Here is a 13,728-nt window from a genome sequence, read left to right on the forward strand (position 1 = left end):
AAAGCATATACTAAGTTATAAGGCATGCTTAACATTCACCTTACCATTCCCAAAACATTAATCAATTTTAACTAACTCAAATAGCCTAAGTGATAGCTTTAAAGCATGTCAAACCAATCAAAAGAAAAATCATCACTCATATAGCATCAAACTTAACTAAAATATGTATCTTTCATACCAAAGTTACATTAAAAACCAACCATTACTACCATTAACACAAAACTACCAAATATCAAAATAGTCATTTACACACTAGGAACCCTTAAGCACATGCCATACAGTCTAGACTCAAATTGAACATATAACTACTATCTCAGGATAGTGCCTGATCCTCTACTGATTCGACTCGGCAATTTTATAAGGTGAAAATCTACAAGGAGGGAAAAACAACTAGAGTAAGCCTCATTTGAGCTAATTGTCGTAGGGGTCACGACACCAAAGTTTGGATGTTGTGGGGGTCGCGACACCAAAGTCTAGATGTCATGCACTAAAGTCTGATGGATGAAAACCTGTAGAGGCAATTTTATGTCTAAACAAACTCCGGTCATCCACATTTTGAAAGGAATTTTGATCAATATTAGAGTTGTAATGTCATGCTATTTAAAGTATGTTTATGACACAAAAAACTAAACATTCAATATTCTTATCATCATCTTTTTATTCCCTTAATCATTTTAGATCCTTAGGTTTTTTTCTTTTCTAGGTTAGACTTTATTTTTATTTTTTTGCATTTTTATTTTTTAACTTAAAAAGGTACAAGGGCCTCTTGTGTTCTTCATAGTATTTAATAGATTAAAATATTTTGGTTATTCAAAATTGTAATGTGATAATTTGGGCTTTAAATTTATGAATAATTCTATCTTCTTATCAATTCCATCAACGACTTCTTCAAAATTTATTAAGCATTTCTCAACCATTACCTCTTTTGTGATTATTTGATTATTCATTTGAGCATGAAATTGCAGTGAGGCAAGAAACAACAATGATTTGGTGAAGAAGAAAAAGAGAGAGCTCTTAAGTTCACTTTTTCTTTATCTTTGGGGGAGGTAGAAGAAAAATGCTTTTACATTAAAAACTAAAACAAATAGTTTTTTTTTTATGTTTTTTGTGTCATCAATGATGTCATCAACTAAGGCATTGCCACGTTGGACAAAAATATTTGTTGATATTGCTTGACGATTTTCATTAAGTTTGGTCTTACTTGAAATTGTTTGCAACACTATGGGTGAGAAGGTGAAGAAAAAAAAAAGTTAAGAGCCAAAGTGAAAAATTCAGAAACATTGGAGGTGAATTTTGTAATTCTACTTTTTTTGAGATAATTGATTAAATAAGTGGAAGTTTTTTAAAATTAAGAAATGTAGAGTGTACATATTGTGTTTGCAACTTCTTTACTATCAAATGGAATATGAAAATAAGTACGAGAAAAATGTTTGAATTCCACACAAAAGTGAAATAGATAGAGCACAAGTTATACCTTCCAAGCCATTTCTTTCCAACTTTTATTTTATCTCCATTTGCTTTATTCCATAATTCCAACTTTCAAGGACCACTCCTTTTATTTAGGAGAAACGAAACTTAAAATTGATAATAAATTTAAAAAATTAAAGTTTAGTATCAACTAAGTCTTAACTCGATTAATATGGTTATTGTTACCAATGCAGGAGGATGTGAATTTGAGTGCACTGAAGCGCATTATCCTCGTATTTACGGGTTAGGAGGGGTTTTGGGTAGTTCTAAGTATTGTGTCAAAATGAGTAGATATAATCAGAACCTATAATTAGATATTTCAAAAAAAAAAATTGGTAAGAAAAAAAAGTAATCATTCTATATTCTATATGTAGTTAGCATAATAAAAAAACAAACAAACAAACAAAAAAAACTCTACAAACATATTTTAGATACTAAATCTGCTTATAAATTTTTTTATTATAGAATAATTATAAAAAAATATATCTATTTTTTATTAAGTGATAATGACTATTACATTAATAATAAAAGCATTATTAATAAAATAATTATTACTATATTGAAAATAAAATCATATTATATAAGAAAATTGAGTTTAACATGATTAATTATTTTCATATTTAAAATAAAATCACATTTATATATATATTATCTATTTAATTAAAAACTTTTATTATATTATTTTAAATTTATCTAATTATATTCAATTATTTTATAGATTTAAAATTTTATTAATTAATAATATATTTGTCATTTTTTATGTAGAAATTTTAAAAGATATGACTAAATTAATTAATTTCACATTAATATACTCTTATATTAATTAATATTACTTTCATTATTATCATATAATAATATAAAAAATTTAAATGTCAATTTAGTAGTATAATTACAAATAAAATGTATCCTCGTCAATTCAAAAGTTTTTTTTTCAAACTAGGGGTGAGCATTCGATCAAATTGAATTGAATGAAAAATTTTCGAATTAATCAAGATGACGAGTCTTATTTTATCATCCTAATTTGATTTTATAAAATTTCGAATTAAGTCAAGTGAAATGAATTCGAGTCAAGTCGAACCGGGTGAAATTGTTCAAGTTAATTTAAAAAAATTAAACATGTTAAATTAAAATCTCATTACAGTATAATTAATTCCATGTTAGAGCATATAAATTTTCAACTATATATAAATTTGAATCATTAATTAATTAATTTAGGTTGCAAAATTATTATTTTAGAAAAAAAATTAATTTTTTAACTTTCTTTATATATTCTTTCAAATTTTTTACATATTTTTTTTAAAATATAAATTTAAGAATTTTTATAAATATTTTCGAATTTTAAATTTATTTTAAATTTTTTGTAAGTTTGGTTGAAAGAGACCAATTTGCTCATTTTCAAAATTGACAATGAACAAAATAGTATTTATATCAATCTATTATTTGAATTATTTGAGTTATTTGAATTGTAACATTCTACTCAAATTGAATTCAAAACTAGAACTAACTATTCAAGGAATAACTCAAAATTTAATTTTTTTCGATATTTTTAAATCGAATCAAATTTTGTTCATTCCTACTTCAAACTCATATATATATATATATATATAATAAATATTAATTGAGTACATATTGCAGTTTTAAAATACCACATAAACTCACTTCTATTATACCAAATAATTATATTTAATTGTTAAGAGTGGTTGGGAAAATTTTATGCTACTAGCTGTATATATATATATATATATATATTCAACTTTTTACAATGACCTTTCTATAGAATACCAATCTTAAAAGAAGATAGTTTTTTTTTGTTTTTGCTTTTTTTCTCAATTTGTTCTCTTCACTTTTCTTTTTTCTTTTGAAGATAAGGAATTTATACTTTTTTAAAAGAGGCAAAGGTGAAATTCTTCATCAATCTTTCCAAGGTAGATGCTACCATTTTGGTTGTCCAATGGAATATATCTTGAGAATTTCAAATTTGAGAAAACAAAATATAGGGTAAATTTTCATTAAAATAAAATTATGATATGATATGAAGAAAGAATATAATCATGTGATCATATGAATTTCAACTTAATTAAGATCATTGCTTATGACAGAATTCAAATACTTTTTAAGACCATTTTTTTAATTATAAGGTATTTAATTAAGTTTTTTTAATAATTTTTTTTATCTTTAGTTCCTACAAACTTTTTAAATTTTATTTTCACCTATCCAACACTAAATTTTTAATTGGGTAAACTACACTGCTGGTCACCTTAAAATAGTTTTGCATCTATTTTAGTTATTCTAATTTTTTTTTGTTAATTTAGTAAATTTAATTAAGAAAATTACTTAAATTGGTCAGTGTCATTAAAATTTTTGTTAATTCACTAGCGGATTATTCATGTGCCATTTTTTTTTCTTTTGACTAAAGTTAGGAATTTCTTTATAATTAGTCCAAAACACTTTCTTTTGGTTTACTTGCAACATGAAGATTTCAATAGTTACATCAACATTTGAATCCTCTTTAAGAAGAGAAAATCCAATGACGACGACGATGGACCATTACCCCACTCTTTCCGATGAGCACGCCCACCGGCCTCCCTACCGCTACTGACATTTACGACGATATTGTATCTGTTGTGACTTCAAGTAAAGCTTCTCACTTTTACTTCCTATTCTTTTTGTTTGTTTGATAAATATATGTTTCTGCAATTTAAAAAGAAACTTTCATGGTTTTATTCCTACATATTTCATGGTTTTATCTCAACTTCAAATTATCCAAATCACATAGGTTTCTTTTCTAAATTGGAGAAAAATATAATTATCAAACCAAAAATGGAAGTAAAAGAGAGAAGTTTTACTCAGGGGCGAAGCCGCCAGCCCCCTAAAATGTAAATTTACTCTTTTGACCCTTAAAATCTTTAAAAATTGTAAAATTTCACTTTGGCCCCCCTTAAAATTATTAAAATTCGATTTAATCCTTTACAAATTATAAAGATATAAACTATGAAAAATTAAAATTTTATCCGACCCCCTTAAAAATTTGTTCTGGCTTCGCCCCTAGTTTTACTTGAAGTAATTGTAGAGTCAGCATCGTCATGGTCATTAGTAGCGGAAGAAAAGTCAATGGGCTCATCAAAAAGAATGGGGTCATGTTCCGTCATCACTACCATTGGATTCTTTCTTCTTAAAGAGGACTCAAATATTGATGATGTCACTATTAAAATCTTCATGTTCCGAGTAAATAAAAAAAGTGTTTTGGACTAATTATAAAGAGGTCCCTAACTTTAGTCAAAAGTCAAAAATGCCATATCAAAAATCCGTTAACAAATTATAGAATTTTTAACCATAGTGATCAATTCTAACAATTTGCTTAATTAACGTGACCAAATTCAAAAATTAAAGTAACCAAAATAAAAACGATGCTATTATGTACTTTATCCTTTTTAATTTCACCCTATTGAAAATTATGACCATGATAAGATGCTACCAATGTAACTCCTTGCCGTTTAAGTCCTTGAAATACATTCAACATTATATTTTATTATGTAAGTTGTTTTATATATTTGAATACCAAAGTCCTTGATGTTTTATATATTTGAATACCTAAGTCCTTGAAATACATTCAACGTGATATATAAATGAGTCAAGATTCAATATAGAAACATGATTCATAAAAAGCTTGAAAACAAGAATTTCAATTTTCCAATATGTAACAAATTCAAAATTTTGAAAATTTTTATGCTACTTTTGAAATCCGAATTCTCAAACACAACCCTACCCCAAAAAGAAAAAATTCCAAATGATATAGACATGAGAGGAGGATAGCAAGCCAAGCATTCTCCCACCTCCTTTATCAAGATTCCCTTCCTTTGAGCTCTTGCACCAGAGGCCCCCACAGATGCCTTCCCTTTGCAACATTTCAATGTACTTCCTCATCTATAAATACATCAAGTGCATAGCTCTGGATATACATTGCAAATTAGCTAACTACTTTAGAAACTCAAACAAACTTTTTAGTTCTCAACTCTCTCAAATTCACCATGGCTGACAAGTGTGGCAACTGCGATTGCGCTGACAAGAGCCAGTGTGTGTAAGTAATCCAAAATCATCGACCCTTGATGAAACTTTCAAGCAGTTCCTAGTGTTGTGTGTGATTTGAGATTATGTTGCTTTTTTAGTTCTGCATGATTTATAGATGCACATTACTACATGTATGTCACCATTATGCTGGATAAAAGCTTTTCAAAAGTATTTATGATCCCATGCTTCCTCAAGGAGATCCTATGTTACCCGGTATATCCGATACGGATCAACATAGCTAACTGCTTTGTTTAATAAGCTTGTTGTAACTAAGTGCATGAGTTTGCAATCAATATTCATTGAAACTGAAGGCTTTTTTTTTTTTTTTCTATGCTTACAGGAAGAAAGGAAACAGCTTGGTCATTGAGACTGAGGAGAGGTATATTTTCTGATCTTCAAAGACTAATATCTGCAAAGAAACAAACCAACATACACAACTTCTCGCATGCTGCCATCAAATAACATCTGAACCATCCCTGATAATTTTTCAAACAAGCAATAAAAAACTTGTCTGATGCATGATCCGCTACATGCAAGCATCAGTACTTTTGTCTCTTATTTATCATTTACTTACTTAGAGAAGCAAAAAAGGGAATTGCTTGCACTGTTGAAAATTGAGAATTAAGTTTAAAGTTGCATTCACATATGCTAAATATAACCTGTTATGTCATTTCTGTGCAGCTACATCAGCACCGTAGTGGTCGAGCCTCTGGCAGAGAACGATGGCAAGTGCAAGTGCGGAACTAGCTGCAGCTGCACAAACTGCACATGTGGCAGTCACTAAGCAGACATATAGAATGATGAAGTTTGGGACCTAAAAAGAATAAAAGTTGGGTTGAATAATTTGTGTCTTTTGTTGTAGTTTGAGTGTGTTTTCTTGTCTATCTGTCCGATGATTGTCTATGTCTCTCATTTTATACAATGATGGAATGACCATGTCAATGGCCTTTGTCTGATTAATGAACTATTATTAGTATAAATCTTCTGCCTTGACTCTAAACTGCATTTGGATATCAACAACAAAGCAGCCTTTCAAGTTTCAAATGGTAGCTCCATATATCAAACTGATCAAGTCATTACCGGACTTATAATCACTGCAGTTGCAGAGTGCAACGCAGGAAAATGCTACACCCTGAATATTAATAAGCTAAAGCTGTTCATAGTTCCAGGCGACTAGCAATATGCAGAGATTTATCTTACAGAGAACAAAAAGGATCTAGAACACCGGGTAGTTTGACAAAGAGAAACGAAGAAGAAAAGAAGAATATTGAATAATAAACCTAATAATAACACCTAAAGAAACCCTATCACCATTAACTTCTGAATTGCAATGACATAAAAAATAATAAAGAAGAATAAAATGCTTAAGTCTTCAAGGTTGAGCCATTTTACACCAACTATCTATGTACAAGGTAAAGGTGAATATTGATTAAATTTTGATACTTTGACTAGAACCAGTAAACCAAGGTTAAGAGAATAGCTCAATCCTAACAATTATGTTCATTCCTTTTTTTATGCTTTTCTACAAAGGAAAACAATTCAAACATAAAGATATAAAGGAAAATGAAAACCGCAAGAATTTATTCCCCATGTTGGCCTTCATTATCAATTAAGTTGTCACCAAGATACCATTCTAGCACTAAGGCCATTCTAGCATTAAGGGTGTGCTTGATTGAATGGACAAGCGGAAGGGTGGAAGAGCGGAAGAAGACAACGGAAAAGAGGAAAGAAAATAATCTTTTTAAGTGTGCTTGGTAGGAAAGAAAAGTGAGAAGAAAGAATATACGAAAGATGATCATTTTTCATTTTAATGTATGAAAACAAATCATTCCCAATTGGAATACTAAGAGGAGAAAACGAGAGAGAAGTAAGTTAAGTGTTCAAAATTATACATTTCTTATATTTTTCATTTTCTTTCCTCTCATTTTTTTTAACTCTACCAAGCAATGAATCGAAAGAAAATTACTTTTTCTTTCAATTTTTCCATATTTTCTACCAAGCACACCAATGGAAAGAATAAACATATTTGCTATCTTTCCACTTTTCCACTTCAATTTTTCATCTTTCCAACTTTCTTTTCTTCTTAGTGAGCAAAGCTTAAGGATGTGCTTGATTGAGTGAAAAAGTGGGAGGAAGGAAGGAGGGATTGAAAGTGGAAAGAAAATAAATATCAAGTGTGCTTAGTAGAAATAACAAGTGGAAGGAAAATAAGAACGATGATCATTTTCCTTCTTAATGCATACAAATGAATCATTCCAAATTGAAATGATAAGTGAAGAGAAAATGAGAAAGGTTGAAATCAAAGGTGAATTTTACAAAATTATGCTACTTTTAATTTTTTTTCTTTCCACTCATTTTTCAACTCTACTAAGTAATGAATGGAAAGATTTTTTTTTTCATCCTTTCCTACCAAGCATAACAATGGAAATTTATATATATAATATATATGTTTTCTCCTCCAATTTTTCATCTTGTTGATTTTCTTTCTACCCTACAAAGGAAATCTTAAATTTGCGCAATCTTCTTGGTCAAAATTTTTACCAACATAGGTTACACAATAACACAAGTAGTAATAGAAATTGAATAAGAGAGTCAGCTAATAGAAAAGTACAGAAGGGGAAATGTTTACTCAAGGAACCAAGGCATACAGAGTTTCGCTCTATCCTATCATGATTCATATAAGCATTCCAGATGTTTCAATTCATTCAATAGAGGTAAATAACCTCATAAAAAAGAAAAATAAAAAAACAAAAATGAACAGTTTACGATAAAGCTTTCTTTTTATTTCTGGATTCTTTTTTGTCAAATCATATCTGTTTAATCCTCTAATAACTAGTTTGTACCTCAAATTGTTTTCATTCTATGAACTTCAAATACCAATCTCAAACATTGAAGCCCTCTGCACGAAGGCATATACGATGAGCCTCTATCCATTTTGCACAAGCTTCTTCACCATGCTCCACAATGCATTCATCTCTCAGCTTCTTTGTCTCGGGGCAAGCACAGCAAATTTTCTTCTTTGGCTTTGATTCTGGACCAGATGTTGCCGTTGTTGATCCCCGGTTTAGCTGTAAGAGAGGCAAGGCTAAGGCAGATGTGCTTTGTGTTGGCAACTCACCCATTGTCTCAGACGGTAAGCAAACGTAAGATACTGTTACGGAAATCGAGAAAGAGAAAAACATATCACAAGAAAGCAGAAGAAAAATGAAATGTCACTAAGGACAATGAAGTAATTTCATCAAAAAAGACTACGAAAAACAGCTTAGGCCATGATAACATGAATCTTATCACAACCAGAAAACTGCAGATAATGTCTATTACTTTTTGTTTTTGATCATTCAACTACCAATATCAGCATATATACATTTTATACCATCCTTAATTGATACTGAAAGAAAGCGCATAACAATCACAAAACCAATTTATCTAGTATGATTTGAACTGAATTCGATAAGAACTTCACAAATTTATGTGAACAGCTAAAAGCAGGCCATCACTCAAAAGAAAACAAGAAAAGGTTCTTGAAAAGTTTAAAAGTGCCAATTTAGGTATTCATATGTATAGTTCGGATAAAATAGTAAACGAATAGGGATTAACTGAATTATTTCATCTACCCTTAACCAAACCATTTTTCGAATTAACCCAATTTTCGGGCAACTTAACAGTAAGATCAAGCTCCACCTTGATCCTCGCTAAAGTTTAGTCCAAAAAACATAGCCAATTTTCATCCCAAAAAAAAGGGAAAAGAAGCCATAATTCATCAGAAATACAAAAACCCAGACAGAAAATGACATGAATCAAACAAATTAACACTTTGCAATGATAAAAATCTAATCTTTTATCTCTACAAGTTTTTTTTTTCCTTTTGTTTCCCATAGTTTAATCATTTGCCTCTAGTGAATCAAGAAATAGATAGAAAAACAAAAGATAATTAATTAATTAATAAAAAGAAGAGCTTACCCTTGAATTTTAAGTAAACGGAGCCGGCAACCAGGTGAGGGGTTTTTCAGAGGTTTTAAGGGAGGCAAGAAAGGAAGAAAAGTGATTCGGTTTTACGGTTTAAAAGCAGGCCACGTTGCTGTCGGGTCGGGTCAGACCTTTTTATTGGTTGAAAATTATTATTCCTAAGAAAAGTAAATTGGAAATACTCACCCTATATTGTTTCCAATGATATTTAGGCAAAAATATTTGAAACAATGCAATTTTTATTTACAAATAAATAATAATTTAACAAATATTAATATAATTCTTTAAAAAAAATATTAATATAATAAGTATTCAATTTAATATAATTAAAAATACAAACATTCATTGATTTGTTGTTTGCTTACTGCCTTTATATAATTCAGAAAATACTAATTTTCTCGAAGTCTTTTGTTCATATTTCTCATAAAATAGTGTTATTCGATAATATTTATTTAGTAGACTCCTTGGTAACCGAAGCGAGCATTCAAATAGCTGTCCTATGTTCATTCGTGAATGTACTCCTAATGGGTTGAAGTCCATATCAACAAATATTTTGTCTTGCAGATAAGGCATTATCCTGTTTAGGTAAAATTTTTGAAATGATCCCTTTATTTCTATGTCTTCCGGCTACTTTGATTTCGTGTTTTTGTGAAATATATACACAAATCTTTTTCAGATTATCGCAATTTAGAGTGTGATCGATAAATCAATGAAATTTTCTATTTTATTGAAAATAAAAAAATTCCAACATTTAATTTCTTAATTAGGTTTGATAAATATATTAACTTTTTACTTAATAAAAAATTTTCAACAAAAAAGTATTATATATGATATAAATAACTACATATCATTTAATGTAAAAAATATTAAATTCGATTTTATTTTTCAAAAATTTTATTCTTGAAATAATCATGTCGTTATTTTATTAAAAATTAAAATATTCAAAATTTAACTTTTAAAATCAAGATTTACTAAATTCAAATAAAATATTTATATTCAGTGTTTAATCTTTATTAATATACTAAACAATTTTATAATACAAAATCAATATTTAATATTTCAACACTTAATTTTCAGTTTATTAAATGCATTATGTTAGTTCTGTTGACATCATTGTTATTATACCAATCACTCAACGTAGATTCAAGAGTGCTCAAATGCTAAGGAATTATAAGTAAATATAGACATTGTTAGGAGGATTTTACTTGAATACCACCCTTAACCTAAACATGATTAAACTCAGACCGTAAAACAAATAAAGATACCTATGATCATGCAAAAAAATAGTTTTGATGTTAAAAGTTTTAAAGTTTAAGCATGTTTGTTTTATGAAAAATAATCAAACCAAGTGTAAAAGTTCAATTCTTTGTTAAAAAAATCAAAGGAAAAAAAGACTCATTTTACCGATTTTTATTTTCTTAATTCCCATTCTTTCATTGATATTGACAATTTTTTTATTTAACTCAATAAACTAATTGATTCTCGATCCAACTAATTAAATCAACTTACCTAGTTTTATATTTCACGATGACAATTTCTTACTTTTTTTTTTTTTTAGGCATGAAAATTACAGGGAAATTATTGCTTTACACTAGAATACATTGAGCCATGAAAAGTGTATTCTCACCATTGCATTAAAAGCAAATATGGCAACCTCATATCACATTCCTTTGCACTTTTCTTTCAACTCAAGCATTTTCCTTACCTTATGCAAGAATCAAGTAAGACACATTCTAAGATCCCCTTTTAACTCCCTTGTTCTTTTCTAAGGATTTAAATAATCATCGCAATACGATTTTATAATTTATTTGTGGGGTATAGACTAATCATTTCTATTTCGAATTGAATCTTTTTTTGATAAAGTTAAATGTAAACTTGACCCAATTCTATTTGACTGTAAAAAATAACAATTAAATCCAAATTAGGCCAAACCCAAAACTAACACAGACTAACACAGACGCGAAATAACCCTGAACCAGGGATTTAAATTGCGGTCGCGGTCGCGTTTTCGGTCGCGTCGCGTTTGTCGCGGTCGCGGACATAACGGACGCTATTGCGGTCACTGCGGATATCGCGATCATGATTTTTTTTCAAATTCGCACAACTTATTGTAAAACATAGTAATTATAATTATAATTATAAAAATTCACTTTTAATGATTTTAGAATGTTTTCTAGCACTTATAAATCTTTATTAATATGATATGAGAACACAACTTTATATATGAAGTCCATGTCATATTAAAAATTGTGTCCAGAAATTTATATATATATTTAAATTTAATAAAGAAATTTTCAAATAATTATTTTAAGACAAATTTTAACAATGGATAGGTGGATAAAAGCACAATTTACATGCCTATTTTCTAGTGGTTAAAATGGACGGTGGCTGCCCCTAATTAATGAGTAAAACAAGAGTCAAAGAAGAAACAAAACAGAGCAGCATGCCAATTGCCAATAAAGCCACAAACATAAACAAAAACAGAAAAATTAAAAGAAAATGAAACGATTCTTTTTATTCCCTAACCCTAACCAGTAGCCTCCAAGGCTCCAAGCCTCCAACTCATCAGACTATCAACAAAAATGGCCGAATCTCTACTGCTGTTGAAACTTGAAAGTGTGAAAAATCAGGTAAAGGAATACTGGCTTAGAACTTAGAAGGGCTGAGAAAGAACTGGAAGAAACCTAGAAGTACTTCGAAGAGGAAATAGATGGGTTTGCTTTTCAGATTCAAGTCCTCGGCAGTTGGCTCGGCTCCTTGCTTTCATCTGCTGCTTGTTGTTTGCCCATCTATAAGAAACAGAATTTCATATTTCTTTTTCTATTGGTTTTGAGTTTTGATTACTTTTTTTGTTTCTTTGACTTCTTTTTACTTTTTTTTTAATTGAAAGCTCTCTGATTTTGCACTTTGCAGGTGGGGAATATATTCCCTTTTGTTTTTCACTGTTTCTGTCGATTTTTGTTTGAGGGGATGACTTTTTTTTTAAAATTTACTGTAACGGAAAATAACGGGAATAGCGGCCCGTTATTGCCGCAATTGGCCGTTACCCGTTAAGTTGCGGCCGCGACCCACCGCTATTGGCGTGACTCCGCTTCACACCGCTATTTTCAGCAAAAGCGGTTTCGGACGGTGCCGCTACCGCTATATAACGGCCGCTATTCTGATATCATCCCGCTATTTGAATCCCTGCCCTGAACTTAAACAAGTCCAACTAAATAACCAGAACTACTTAAACCCGAAATGATCCATGTAATAATCCAATCCCCTTCCCTAAAGAAACTTGAACCAAAATAATTAAAATCTTTTATGATCAGAACTCGAAATGATTTGAACACAAAATTGACACAAATCCAAATAAAAAAAAAGTTAATCTAAATTAACTCGGAACAAAATCAATTTCACCCACTTAAAAAGTCTAACTATACATGAAATCTAACCAGAAACACATGCTATTGCAATTTCGATTCAGATTTGATCAGTTTTCCAGAAATCCCCACCACTATGAACATACAGTTTATTCTTTTTTTCAATCAAACTAATCATATTTTTCCCTCCATGAACACACCAAAAGGAAAATCCAAGAAAGTGCCAAAGCAATATCCCCAAGAGCTTGTCTAAGCCATTCATGACCAAAACCCAGAAGCTTTCCTTCAAAACAAACTCTCCAAGTAGCCATAGAAACATGAACTAACACACACCCTTTAGCAAAGAAGCTTTGGAACTCTCCATCTTTAACGAATGCCACCATGAACAACACGAAACCAATAGTGAACAAAAGCAACCCAGAAAAGGATTCTGAGGTTTGGATCAAGAGTTGATCATGAGGCGTTGAACCTTGCAATTTGCTTGCTATTTCATGACCGTGACCCAAAACTATGACTTCCTTAGTGTAAAACATCATTAAAGCTCCACAAGTGATGGCGACTATGGATTGGAGCATACAGATAATGAAGAACCCTGGTAAGCTCATTGATCAAAGAAACTAAAGGAAACCTTTCCTTTTCTTTAACCAAGAACTGATTCAATGATTAGAAAACTTTGTAAGACATGATCTATATGTAAAAAAGAAAATAAAAACTTACTGGTATTCGAGTATTTGATTCAATGATTGGTGCATGATCTCGATTCTCGAGCTATTTTTTTTGTAAACAAGATGGAAGTTTGGATCTAAAACACTGACCCCAGAGCTGAGATTTTGGAATTAAAAGGGACTGGGTGGAATGGAAG

General features: G+C 30.0%; 1 protein-coding gene and 1 long non-coding RNA gene across 3 annotated transcripts; both read right to left on the reverse strand.

The window, feature by feature from the left end:
* Positions 1 to 8,132: 8,132 nt before the first annotated feature.
* On the reverse strand, positions 8,133 to 9,661 carry LOC107948655 (uncharacterized). The gene is made up of 2 exons (XR_001697515.2): positions 9,496 to 9,661; positions 8,133 to 8,686 (listed from the first exon to the last, which is right to left on the reverse strand). It is a non-coding gene; the product is annotated as an uncharacterized lncRNA (long non-coding RNA).
* Positions 9,662 to 12,856: 3,195 nt separating this feature from the next.
* On the reverse strand, positions 12,857 to 13,728 carry LOC107948652 (uncharacterized). 2 transcript variants are annotated; one of them, XM_016883275.2, is made up of 2 exons: positions 13,584 to 13,728; positions 12,857 to 13,517 (listed from the first exon to the last, which is right to left on the reverse strand). In XM_016883275.2, the coding sequence occupies exon 2, from the start codon at positions 13,469 to 13,471 to the stop codon at positions 13,037 to 13,039; it is 435 nt and encodes a 144-aa protein (XP_016738764.1). In that variant the 5' UTR covers positions 13,472 to 13,517; positions 13,584 to 13,728; the 3' UTR covers positions 12,857 to 13,036. The 2 variants fall into 2 exon arrangements, with proteins under 2 accessions (XP_016738764.1, XP_016738765.1); XM_016883276.2 differs by having other exon boundaries at positions 12,857 to 13,504; positions 13,584 to 13,726.

The sequence above is a fragment of the Gossypium hirsutum genome, chromosome A04 (assembly GCF_007990345.1).
Source record: "Gossypium hirsutum isolate 1008001.06 chromosome A04, Gossypium_hirsutum_v2.1, whole genome shotgun sequence".
NCBI lineage: Eukaryota > Viridiplantae > Streptophyta > Magnoliopsida > Malvales > Malvaceae > Gossypium > Gossypium hirsutum.

Excerpts from the sequence above, each read along its gene's own strand:
- LOC107948652 (XM_016883275.2), bottom strand. The coding sequence starts at position 13,471 with ATGAGCTTACCAGGGTTCTTCATTATCTGTATGCTCCAATCCATAGTC.